Source organism: Hippoglossus hippoglossus, chromosome 5 (genome assembly GCF_009819705.1).
Source record: "Hippoglossus hippoglossus isolate fHipHip1 chromosome 5, fHipHip1.pri, whole genome shotgun sequence".
Lineage (NCBI taxonomy): Eukaryota > Metazoa > Chordata > Actinopteri > Pleuronectiformes > Pleuronectidae > Hippoglossus > Hippoglossus hippoglossus.
The window spans coordinates 18260386-18274067 of NC_047155.1; the positions used below are offsets into that span (position 1 = coordinate 18260386).

Here is a 13682-nt window from a genome sequence, read left to right on the forward strand (position 1 = left end):
GCCTCATGAATTCCTATCAAATACCCCCAGATATCCCTTCCAAAAGCAACAATGCGTATCACTGTTTTTAAATTCAAAGCCTCGGATTACTTGCGCTCCACTAAGTGCCTCAAGCCTTTTAGAACACTGCGAGTCTTTTAGCCTCACAGCTTTTTAATTTGTACCCCCTCCCTCTGGCACCCGCAACAGATAGTTCTCGCACTTCTGTGGGGATCCATTTCCTACCCTCTTATGTATGAATAAAAATAATGAGAAAAGCTACAAGATGGCTAACAAAGCACTTGCTGAAGTATCGCCAGCTAGATGGGGCTGACGCTGCCACAATTGCAGAGCCCCTTGGGAGGCTGAATAGCGCACTGAGAAAGTGTGAGGGGATGGGAGAGAGTTACGCTTCCCTCAGTGAACCGCCTCAGAAACAGACGGTGTTTTTCCTGATGGAAAATGCAGATAATGTTTTTTTCTTGCTTTTATGCTTTTTGCATTAACTGCCTGTCTTTTCTATTTGCTCTCCCGGAGTCATTTATGTAATAGTGTATAGTCATGGGAGTTGCGGTCGCCCCGACCACTGATGCTCGACTCGGTGCAGCCTCTTAAGTTGTGCATGCCTCAGTAACCCCTCCTCTCCCAATGCACAACTTCAGGTTTCTCTCTACCACACTATATGTCCTCTGATGTTTCATCAGTGACTTCCATCTTAATTCTTTATATTGTAGTGTACAATGGGGAGGTGGTTAGCACTATCGCCTCACAGCAACAAGGTGCCGGGTTCAAATCAAATGTGGAGTTTACATGTTTTCCGGGTACTCCAGCTTCCCAAGGTGTATGAGTGAATGGTTGTTTGTCTCTGTATGCCCTGACACACACTGGCAACCTGGCCAGTGTACTCCACCTATAGCTCAGCTGGAATTGGCTCCAGCTCCCCCTGTGGCCCTCGGAAGGATGGGCGGGGATACACCTGATGCAACGTATGCGTATAAATACCTCCAAGACTAAATGCGATATTTGAGAGCTTCTCCCTTTGAAGCTGGATGAGAAATGTTTGCGTTATATGTGATGTCATCATTTACAAGACATGTGACTGATGAAACACATTGTGATTTGCTGAAACACCCACAGGAAACACATGCATTGCAGATTTTTTTTCATGTGTCTCAAAACCTGTCCCCTGAACTTCTCCTGCGAAACATCTGCTGTTTAAAACAGTTGTTATAAGAAAACACTTGTTTTAAGAAAACACAAACTACATCAAGCACTCACGTTCCATCCTCGTTGCTTCTGTAAAAGACCATGAAGGGGTCGGACTTGCCAAAGAAGTCCTTCTTGTCCAGCTTGTTGGCACAGAACTGCATAGTGGCGCTGTCCTGCAGGGGAATATGGAAATGAAGTAAGAGGAATTAGACATGAATTTGGGAGTAGGGAAGGGTACCATAACTTTTTTTCATAATTTCAGAATAGATCATAATATTTATGTGTCCTAATTTTCCCTTCTTACACAACTTCTTCTGTTTTAACTCCGCAGTTTAATGAAAAAGATTCAGTGGGAGATATGATAATGTTGTGTTCAGCTGGGTTCAGTGTTGGGTGATCTTTTAACGTCAACCTGTCACTTCAAAGCCACCATGAGTCACAATATCTGCTGGAGATGAGCCGAAACGCGTTTTGGCAGGAGGGTAAGAGGACTCAATGTTCAGTGCTTCCTTTCCACACACACACACACACACACACGAACACACACTGCAAAAAGTGCAGCTGAAAAAAGTTACAGAGGGCTCAGAAGGCACTATTTCATGAATAATACAAAAAAATATATATTTTAATATATTTTGGTAAAATGCACTTTACATATCTGTGTAAGGATGTTGCTGTCTGTTGTTTCAGTGTGTGTTGTGCTGTGTGACTATCACCTCGACATATGCTCTCTATGAACTACTGGCAGGCAGCCAGTGCACAGCTTTATCTATTAAAACAACCTAATGTTCCACCAGTAGTATGTGTGTGTGTGTGTGTGTGTGTGTGTGTGTGTGTTCTGTTCAAGTATGCAGGAACCTAACCATTGTTGCATATCCACCCACCAGCAGTCCTGCTAACATTACTGCCAGCTGCTTACCAAGTCTAATTCTAGGATGAGTAATGGTCGTCAAACTAACTTCTTGTGATACCCGTCACAGCATCTGGGGAGCATCTGATGCTTCGAGAGCATTTCAGCCTCAGAGAAACATCAAACACAAATTACACTGTCTGCTTTGGGCTTTGTGTTTCTCTAATGTATGTTGAGGGCTGTTTCGCCTCTTGATTTAGCCAAATAACACGATCATGTGCTTAATGTAGGAACATTTCCAGACCTTTGGATTCTTTTCACGTTAAGATGTTACACAAAAAAAAAAAAAATTAAAAGGTCCAGTGTGTAAGATTTAGGTGAAAGGGATCTATTGGCAGACATTGTATATAAAATAACCCTAGTGATGTTTTCACTACAGTGTGTTTCATCCAAATTGTACAAATAGTTTCCTTCTTTACCCTAGAATGGGAAACTTTATAAATACATTATATTTACATCTGAAGCGGGTCTTCTCCACGGAGGCCGCCCTGTTTTTAAAGTAGTCCAAACTGGACAAACTAAACACCTTAGTTTTTTATGACAACTGAAGTCTACCACAGGTTCTCCTTCATGTTTGGAAGGGGAGGGTGAGGTGAGGGGTATTCAGCTGCAACATGACACTTCACCACTAGATGTCACTAAATTCTACACACTGAACCTTTAAATCAGAGTTTTGGGTTCAGGAGTTAAGAAGGCTACAAGATCAACTCATTACATAGTGATTATCTATAAATGTACTAAATTGACTACATTGTCAGATGATTAGTGTAAACACAGAATGTATGTTATTGATAAAGATCAATGCTTCCTCCACCTCCAACATTCTTTTAACATCCTTATTTATTACCTACTGTATGACAATGGTAGTTTTTACTTGCTTTTTGCTTCTTTGCTTTTAAAATTTGAATTAAACTATTAATAGACACAGTAGTTGGGCAAAGCTACTTATGAGAGAACCTAAAAAGAGGACTCTACTGATTTAGCATTAACACAGAAACATGTTGGGTTATGTTATCTCCCAAAACACAGATTTGAGCCTGTTGGACCATTTTCCTGGGTTATTTATAGGTTGTATAATGTAGTATATGTGGTGTAATATAGGCGGCTGTGGCCTGTAGAGCAGGTCGACCATTAACCAAAAGGTCACTGGTTTGATCCCTGGCTGCTCCTGTCCACAGGCTGAAGTGTCCTTGGGCGAGACACCGAACCCCAAATTGCCTCTGACAGCTGTGCCGTGTGTGAATGATGTGTGATAGAATGGTTGAATGAGGCTTGTAGTGAAAATATTTTACTGTCGCAAAACATGAACATTATGATAACCGATTAAACATGCAGTGCATAACATTGGCCTCCAGGGTTCTCTTAATCAAAACGATAAAAAAATAGACCTAGTGATGCAGCGTGGGATTATAGGAGTTGTCCTCACCCACATTGTCGATGTTGATGTTTATGGATAAGGTAATAATATCTTAATAATAACTTGAATTTATATAGCGCCTTTCAAGAGAACCAAGGACTCTTTAAATGTGTCACTAGGGACACAGAAAAAGAAATGTCATCTCAACGGATGTGGGTGTGTGACACAGGTAGTGGCTAATGTAGCATTAAGCTGTTATAAGAAAAACAAATTTAAATTTAATTTGTTGCTTCTACAACCTCATATTTGTTCCATCTGTTTCTGGAACTTAAAGCTTGATTTTTCTCACATGAGTAGATGAGTAACATATATCTGCACAAGCTTTCCTTTGAGCACAAACATGCTTCCTCTATTCAGAAATGACCACATTAAATCGGATCTGTAAAATTTATCTTACGACATTACATGGATTCCTTGGCTATAAACAAAGTGACCACACTCAGGAACCGCAGCTTCAATATTCATATTTACCGACTTGAGTTGAATTGTGCTAATGTAATTAGCTTGGCAACGATTAATCAGTTAATAAAGTTCTTTATGCACAGTGGTCTCTCTTTATGATAATTTTACTGTGTGTGTGTGTGTGTGTGTGTGTGTGTGTGTGTGTGTGTGTGTGTGTGTGTGTGTGTGTGTGTGTGTGTGTGTGTGTGTGAAGGCCATTGTGGATAAGATAAACTAACAAACACTATAAAAAGCCAAACACACACATCAGATAAATCAAAGACCAGCAGCAGATGCTGGGAGATACATTTTCACTACAAAACAACTCTTCTTCTGTTGCTCTCTCCAACAAATAAGCCTGATGGTGCATTTTGTCCACCAGTTGTTTATCATGAAACATGGAGCTTTTACCAAATCCCCAAAATAAATCACTCGTGTGGCGTTGAGCCTCGCACTACTTGTTTACTATCCCTGTTCCTGGCTCTCACTATGTGGCGGCAGTAGGGACCCGACTTATCTCAGGCACATGGGCTGTAGCTAATCTCTGAAACACAGTGGGTTCATTACAGTACATTCAGATGCTATAACAGTAGATTGCTGTTGTTGTCGGAGCCTGAGGCCTTACACTGGGCAGCCATGGCGCCACTAATGATAGCTTAATAGCTTTTTAATGTTGCAGCTTGCACCTCGTGTCTGGCTGCGTGCCGAGCGGCAAATCAGCACAAGAACGTGTGAGGGGCTGCAAGTGTGCTAGAGTGAGAGCAGGAGTGTTTCTGCGCACATATGCCGCTTCCCGTTTTAATGCCTGTGTGCATCTTACCACAGTGTCCTCTCTCTCTTTATCACACACAGCCAGGGAGCACACACTCCCCCCCCCTGACACACTCATGAACACATTCACTCCACTCCAGCTGCGAGAGGAACTTTATCTCTAATCCTCCCCTCACCCTGAGGACACACACACACCACATGTCATTTGACACAACCCCCCTGTACACAAGAACAGAGCTCTTCTTCCCACTGTTTCATTCTCTTTAAAACACTCCTGTAGAGGAGTATCAGCTCCCATGCTGCTCACGGACTTTTTTCTGTGGCAACAGATTTAATCTGATCCCTGATGCTTTCTGTTTCAACAAGTACCTAATTCAACAAGTAACTAACTGAGACAATGTACTCGCTGCACATGAACACTGTGCTCAGTCTTCCAGTTTAGGCTGCACCGGGTGGCAGCACTTATAAATGCTCCTAATAAAAGTGATTAAAGAAACAGCCACAGGCTCCGGTTGTTTTTGACTATGACAGAGTCGTAAGACCACAACACCTTCACTCATTCAAATTCTAAAGACAGTCTGACCTCCATGCACACTGGTGGTCAACATATGAAAGCTCATTACAGCAATGAGCATATATACAGTATATATAACCGATGCTTATTTTGTTGTGTCTTCTTGGCAAAATGACATGTACAGTAAAATAAAGACTGACTAGTTGACATCATAGCCTGTTTATAAAGATGGAAGACATGACGGGTCTCCAAAAGTGAAGCCAAACCATCTTGATCAACCCCTGGTGGCCGGCCGCAGTACAAGTCATAAATCCTCCTCCATGTTAGTAGATAGGACAGTCAAATCATGGCAGGTTTATGTTAGTTCTTATCACACTTTGTGTATGTTGATACAAACATCATGAAAACATCATGATTGACAGCTGAGGCTGAGATCAAAGCCAATGAGTTTTATATCAAGATGACAAAAATGAGACAAGACACATACAGCAATTTTACAATCAACAACTCTCTGTACATCAAAAACTGGAGCAAAGCAACTGATCCATCACGAATGTCATCAGTGTAGCATGAAGCTCCTTTTCTGTCTGCACACAGTTTTTTCTAGTTTTCCTCACATCAATAGACATAAATGTTGGCAAAATAAGGCATCATTGCCGTTTTTGAGTGAGGAGGTGGAGGGACACACCATAAAAATCTCTGCGGTACTAATAAGCACATTAAAGCTATTTATGGTGAAGGAATGTGCTGGAGATATTAAATATGCATCAGCTCCTGCCTCATTAAGGCTCTGTGGCATGAACACAGACTCTTGCAAAGGTCTGTGATCAACAGCCGTTAATATGGAGAGAATCAGGCTATCAATATTTTAACAGGGAGGGGGTGGGGGGGTGTTGACAGGCTATAGGTAGAGACACCCCCACACCCTCAGGGGAGTAATTGTGTTGTAAATGTTTGTGGCATTAGAGAAGGGAAGAGCAGTGTGTTTGCAGTCCAGGTATTACTCATGTTGTGGGGACCTAAATCTCTTTTTATAGTCACATCGTGGGGCCAAAATGAAGACTTAATAATGTAAATCATAACATTTTACAGTGAAGACATGTTTTGCGGTTATGGTGAGGTTAGGGTTAGACATGTAGTAGCTATGGATAAGTTTAGGTTCCAGGAAATTACGTGAATAATGTTCTCTGAAGTCATGGATACACAACTGTGTGTGTTTGCGTGTATGTTTGCGTGTGTGTGTGTGTGTTAAGTTGAGTAAGAGTTCCACTTGCTCTAATTGTGACAGAGAAAATGGGTAAATGATAAGAGTAAAGGTAGTAAATGTTCTTTCTAGTATAAAGGCCAAACCAGTGTATTTTCAGTACAGTCATTCTGGCATGAATTGGTCTGAGCACATGTGTTTTTGTCTCTGGGAGTAAAGGAGATGGGACAGTAGGATTTAACATGATAAACAATGACAGATGACTCCCTGCTGTTTGACTTGAAGCTCTGTGTGTTCAGTGCACACACACAAACACGTGTAGACATATACATGATCCTCACCATTACTTTACTCCTTCCTCTTCCCTTTTCTTGCTTGATTTAGCTATTTTTTATATTTGACATTTTGTTTCGCACTTGTTCTCAGTTCAAAAGATGACGACTTCTAGTTTGATCCACAGAGAATGTGGTGAATGCTGCTTCTCAGATTCACTACACAGTGTGAAGAGAAATATAGAAGCCTGAATGACGACTAAACCTAATGGAAGCTAAATGTGAACAGAATAGAACTCTCTTTTTAACAAATTCAAAGGAATAGACCGTACACTGTGTAATTGTATTACATGGTAATTTGTCATTTTGCCAACTTTGGTGAAGAACCCAAATTACTTCAAAACACGCTTCTTCTCAAAGGGTTCAGAGTCATGATTACCCCATTAGCACGACTCAGGCTGATGATCCGTCATTTGAGATGAGGCAACAATTCTGCTCAAAATGAAAATATTTCATCTCGAGCGAAAAATCTGTGATTTTCCTGACAACATAAGTGCACAATCTAAGGAGGTAAAAAGGAAAGAGGACAGAAAGCGGAGTTTCTCACAGGCTTTGAGCTCTCTCTTCCTTTCGCTCCCTCTCTCTACATCCCCATTAGCTGTTAGTGGCCAAACACACGCTGCAAAACAGCCCAGTGATTAAATTTGAACAAATAAAGCGGAATGAAAATCGTCTTGGGGGGGGGGGGTTGCATCAGCAAGTTCATATGGAGGAACTTTAGTTCCCAGAGAGAGCACAGAGAGCACAGAGAGATGTGGGGAAACTGAGGCGGTTCTGCTCCCACTCTGCACTGCTCACACATCCCGTTGCAATGTTAGAAAAATAAAACGTATTTATTCATGGGCCATTACATTTCTTTCCTGCCCCTGACTGTGACCATGGTCCTGTCGGAGTCAGTAATGCAGTTTGAATGCAATAATGAGGGCAGGAGCTGACAGTCAGTAGCATCAGGAAGTAGGAGAGGGTTTTATGATTAGCTGTAATTGTTTGCATCCTGTTGAGCCGGCACCTAATTTGTATCGTGTGCTAATAATGATCAGACGAAGTTCCCACTGTGCAAGTTGAAGCATTCTTTTTCCTTAATAATTATTCAAAATACATTGAATAATGTTTACTTTTTAATTAACACACTTAAAACACTCGAGCAATTAAAACAGAAAGTAGATGAGTTGGTGGAGAAGCAGTGGGCTTTGTTTTCAGAAATCCTGACGTAAATACCAGGTAAATAAAGCTATCATAGGGTTGTTTGTGTTGCACACAAACAACCCTTTGATTCAGGTTTGATTGTATTTTTCAAATAAATATTTTGAAAAACCCAGAGAACCTTATTTTAGATTATATTTAAATGAATGTTGTTCCCATGCATTGTCAAGCTGAATTATAGGGAAAAGGGTAAAATTATGGATAACGTCCCCTGAGGACTGTGAAGTTTTCTGATGTTATGTTGCAAACATTACTAGAATTCAGACACACAAACAAAAACTATTTGCAACCATCTTCTTCTTCTCACTACAGAAAAATAATCACCTTATAACATCGGCCGCCTATCAAGGTCAGTTTTCCTGCAGGGAAATCACCTGCATTGTGCAGCTGTCTAATACAGCACAGCCACTCTGCATGAATTTATATAGGTGCCACTTCACACATTTCATCAACATCACGGGGATGCATACCATTAACATTGTCGGTGAAAGAAAAAAAATCATTATTAGGAGATGCAGTTGCATCCAGATCATACAGTTAATCACCTCAACATGTCAATGCCACTGCAGAATATGAATGTGTTGGATTATATACATTTTGCCAATAAATATAACGCAGGCACTTGTTTTGTTAGTACAAAAGCACATTTCATAGGAAACACTCAAGTTAATGAGAGCCAAAAAAAATGACCATGTACTTGGACTGTGTCTAAATGTTAGATGCTAGTTAAGCAAACTAAAATTTAAGTTTGATTCACAATTATGCACAAATGTATTGTATTCCACACACACAAACACACACACACACACACACTCCCACCTATTGTACCCACAATTGGGTCCATCATAACAAACTTGTATTTTTCAAATAAATATTTTGAAAAACCCAGAGAACCTTATTTTAGATTCTATTTAAACGAATGTTGTTCCCATGCATTGTCAGGCTGAATTATAGGGAAAAGGGTAAAATTATGGATAACGAAGCTGGGATCAACATGAGGATCATATAGTGAAAACACAGAATTTGTTTTTGTTATTTAGTCTAAATCTAAATACTTCCTCTCACTCTAAAGAAGTTGAGCTAAAATTAAGAATTTATAGAGCTTGTGAAGTAGCTACATGTTTTTTCAAGGCGTCTGATGGTGCAGTGGACTTTCACACATCCGTCTTTGTAATGGTCTTATCAAAAAAATTAAAAAAATTAAAACATTACTCAAGGTTCAAGGCTACTTTCTTTGTCTCCCTTGGGAGAAAATTGTTTTGGATACAGGGAATTGCTGCCTCAATGCAAAACACACTAAATAAAAACTTTACAAAGGACACGTGCAAAACATTAGTTTGTGCGAAAACAAATTGCTTGGTTATCCCTGAGAGCCTGCTCAAGTCCGCTGCTTACAACCCTGTTTCTGTCTGTCCTCCACATTCACATTGATGTACCGGTTGTGTTTGCACAGAGGGATTCTGAACCTCTTCCCGGAGTTCATCTAAACATATTCAGAGTTAATCACTGCAAGCAACACCTTTTATCACACAAGCTGTCATGTGAGCCATGGATTGATGTAAAAGTGGATATATTCACTTTAGCTGCTCTGTATCTTTTAAGCCTAGATTCCAGGTGGTGACATCAAATACAACAATGCTTTTTGCAGCTTGAACCCGGCTTAGCCACGTTTAATGTGGGTGTGTTTGTATGTCACTGAGTTTAGAGACATTCGTAAACAAGTGTGTGACAGGGGTGAAGCGGGTGTGCACGTGAATGCATGTGTCCCCACAGGCTATAGGAGACAAGGTCAGGCAGGGCTGTGTTTTAATTAATCAAGACTTGGTCTCACACTGTCATTAGCCAAGCGGATTTTATAGCTACAATAAGAGCTGGCACATGCAGAGCATTAAATGATCCTGTATTGATTCACACTCTCTCTCTCTCTCCTACACACACTCACACAAATCTTTTTCTCTCCATCTTATCCCTGCTTGTTTGCTCTCTGTCTCATGGTGCCATCTCTTTCGCTCCCTTTTACTCCTCCTCTGTCTCCCTATCTCTGTACCATTTGCTCCGTTGTACTCCTGCTTTTCAATATCCGGTTCTTATCTGCGCGCTGGAAGTCCAGTTTAGCATTCACAGCTTCACGCCTCAGTCCTGGTTGAGGGGACCATTAGCCCTCACCCCATCGTGTTTCATGGGCCATTACATTAGACAGTGGGTCACTCTGCAAAGTGAGAGCAACTGAATCGGTGTGTTCTGAAAGGTGTGTGTGTGTGTGTGTGTGTGTGTGTGTGTCTACTGGTGTAAGTGTGACAGATTGACAGACAGATAGACAGATAGACAGATAGACAGACAGACGGATAGAGATGAGATAGATGAGATAGCTGAGATGGATGAGATTGATTAGATATATAGATAGATAGATAGATAGATAGATAGATAGATAGATAGATAGATAGATAGCACTTTTATTTATTAACCAGGCTTTGTCGACAAATGTTTGCCTGCTAATGTGGGTTTGGTAGGGGAGATCACTCACTCGACAATTGCTCAGCTCCTCTGCAGACAGGATGATGGAGCCACATTTCTTCCCTTGTATCCCTCTGTGGAGGAAAGAAAGAAAACAACAAAAGCTTTACGGAAATGGAAAGGAAATCCATTTTCTCTTGAATTTTCACTGATCAATCAGTGACACAAAGTCCTTTAGTTGTGGCGCATCCTTGACAATTCACAATCAGCACAAGTTTTTATTATCCTTTATTTATTATAATACAATCAAACCCGTCTTTTTGTGATATGATTGTGTTCCAGCAGTGGATATGTGTGTATGTATCTGTTTACGGTGTAAATGTGCCTGTGCTCAGATATCTGAAGTGCTGGCAGCCAATCAAATAAGACAACATCTCTTCAGTCCTTCAGTCGGCTCAAGGTGACCGGTGGAATTGAATTGTAACGCCAAGGAAATGGAATTCACATATGATGAAATGAGAAGTTTTAAGAGGAAAAGGTATAAAAATCATTATTACAGTGCCTGTGAACAGTGTCTATGGACATACTCTCGGACATACTTTCCACTAATGAATGAAAGAAACTTGGTCCAATACATTCAGAGTCCAGTCAAGCTAACGGCTTCGAATGACAAATAATGCCTCTTTCCTGGAACATTACTCACACAGGGGAGGCTTTAATTAAAAGGTTGATGGTGCAACACTGTGGCTCTTTGTTCTCTCAAAGGTCAACACTGTCAAGACCTCTGTTGGTCAACAGTGTGAATGTACTCAATGTGTAGATTTACTTCACTGTGACACTGACATCAATGATCATTATCAAGAAACCTGGTGTTAGGTTTGTTTTTTAAATTGAATAGGCAAAAAATAAACCTGTATTATTCAGTTAAATTCAGCTTCAATTAACTTAATTATTTGTAAACTCAGGATCACGTGTGTGTGTCTGATTTGGAGAATCAAGTTATCAACACCTTCATATCTATCCACCTTCATCAATGCAACTCTTTATGTTTTGGTTTCAATCAGACCTTTTTCTTCTGTCTCCAGCCTGTTCAGAATGAGACACCAAGGCTGTTACCATCCTGAAGAAGAGGGGTTGTGTTAGTCTAACTCTCCTCGCGCCACTGGCTCCCTATTAGTTTGAGTTGAAAAGCTCCTTTTTCATCTATAAGTGCTCTGGCCCCTGCTTATATTAGTGAAAATACCAAACTATCAGAGACCTGGGATCCTCTGATGATAGGCCTCTATATTCCTAACGTCTGGGTCTATGTTTTTCATTGAATTCTGCTCCATTTTGTCCGTCTCAGACATCTGTCTCAGGGCCATTTACTGTCTCCCCTGAGGACTGTGAAGTTTTCTGATGTTATGTTGCAAACATTACTAGAATTCAGACACAAACAAAAACTATTTGCAACCATCTTCTTCTTCTCACTACAGAAAAATAATCACCTTATAACATCGGCCGCCTATCAAGGTCAGTTTTCCCGGAGGGAAATCACCTGCATTGTGCAGCTGTCTAATACAGCACAGCCACTCTGCATGAATTTATATAGGTGCCACTTCACACATTTCATCAACATCACGGGGATGCATACCATTAACATTGTCGGTGAAAGAAAAAAAATCATTATTAGGAGATGCAGTTGCATCCAGATTATACAGTTAATCACCTCAACATGTCAATGCCACTGCAGAATATGAATGTGTTGGATTATATACATTTTGCCAATAAATATAACGCAGGCACTTGTTTTGTTAGTACAAAAGCACATTTCATAGGAAACACTTAAGTGAATGAGAGCCAAAAGAAAAATGACCATGTTCTTGGACTGTGTCTAAATGTTAGATGCTAGTTAAGCAAACTAAAATTTAAGCTATAACCTAAATACTTACAGCAGTGGTTGCAATTTTCCATCAATTTCCACTAAAGACTGATGGACTTGACTTGGCAGATTCGACACATAAAACGCTAAGGTCAAAAGCCTGGATAAAGTGCCCTCCAGCTGTGTGTGTAAGTGCTTTCTGCCCTTTGTGCAGAAGGTGTATGTGTGTTTTTAAGAGGTAGATGGGAACCTTTCATCCACACAGTAAAAGACTCCCATTGATCTTCAGGTGGGGAGACCATCCTTGTGGCATAGTGATGCAGGGAGCTAAGAGTGTTTTTTCACCTAAAATCTTACTCCCACTCTCACACAATGTCACACATACTCAAAGACACTTGGCACCCTATCAGCCACTTGCAGAAATACACAGCTTTTAAAGGAGAGTGGCTCCATATCTGCAATTCTTCTCTGCTCGTTCCTCCCCTGACCTCCTGCAACTGAATCAATTCTCTCTGGGATGTTTCTAGAAATAAGCTCACATCCTGAGACCATCAAAAAGCTGAAATCAACAGGCAAGAGTTTGGGTCACAAAAATAAATCTTCAGTGTGCCGACAAGTTGTTGCTGTAAAGTAACTGCAGAACAAAGCAGCTGTAGACACAATAAAACAACAGGCTTCCATCCATTAATCAGTGTGTTCTACGTCAATGAAACATAAGTTTGCCAAGTACTGTGAGGTCTCAACCTTAAAGTGCCTTGAGATAACATATGTTGTGATGTACAGATCCAATTTGATTGAATTGAATAAGTTGTTAGTCCCTTTACTTTGAAAGGGGTCGAAATAAGACGCCTGCCCAGAGAATCTATGGGGTCACATCGTGTCGTGGCAGTCATGTGTAAGCAGCAATCTTCAAGATCTTAAAATTGTTTTGGCACAGATTTGACCCACATCCCACATCCCATATGAAGCCCTCACATTGCATGGATCTCTTTATTGCAGTAATAAAGATTCTCAACAGTCATATTTTGTGAATACACTGTTCATGATTCTCCTCCTGCATAAATCACAGAAAGGAAAACAAATCAATTGGTGTTGATCTGTAATCCCTGTCGTGTGTCTGTGCATGCAAACAAATCCCACCTGTTATTGTTACTTGTAAAAAATATTAGAAGAAGAAGGTAATGAAGATTATCACAATCTCAGACAGACAGACAGACAGGCAGACAGACTCTGACTGAAACTTGATATTTAAGATGTCTCAGTTGCTGTGGTGAGACCCCCTGTAGATGTCACACAAGATACTGTTCCCTCATTACTGAAAAGATGAAATCCTAATTTAATATGCTTCATCCTGGCAGTGAGTTATTTTCTTTGAACTGCACTGATT

General features: G+C 40.5%; 1 protein-coding gene across 2 annotated transcripts in view; it reads right to left on the reverse strand.

Annotated features, from left to right (window-relative positions):
* cpne5b (copine Vb) overlaps positions 1-13682 on the reverse strand; it is a 103986-nt gene that overhangs the window by 29406 nt on the left and 60898 nt on the right. For both annotated transcript variants that reach the window (XM_034585171.1, XM_034585170.1), the window contains 2 exons: positions 10505-10568; positions 1258-1361 (listed from right to left, as the gene is read on the reverse strand). In XM_034585171.1, coding sequence (XP_034441062.1) covers positions 1258-1361; positions 10505-10568 — 168 coding nt within the window. The remainder of the gene's footprint in view (positions 1-1257; positions 1362-10504; positions 10569-13682) is intronic.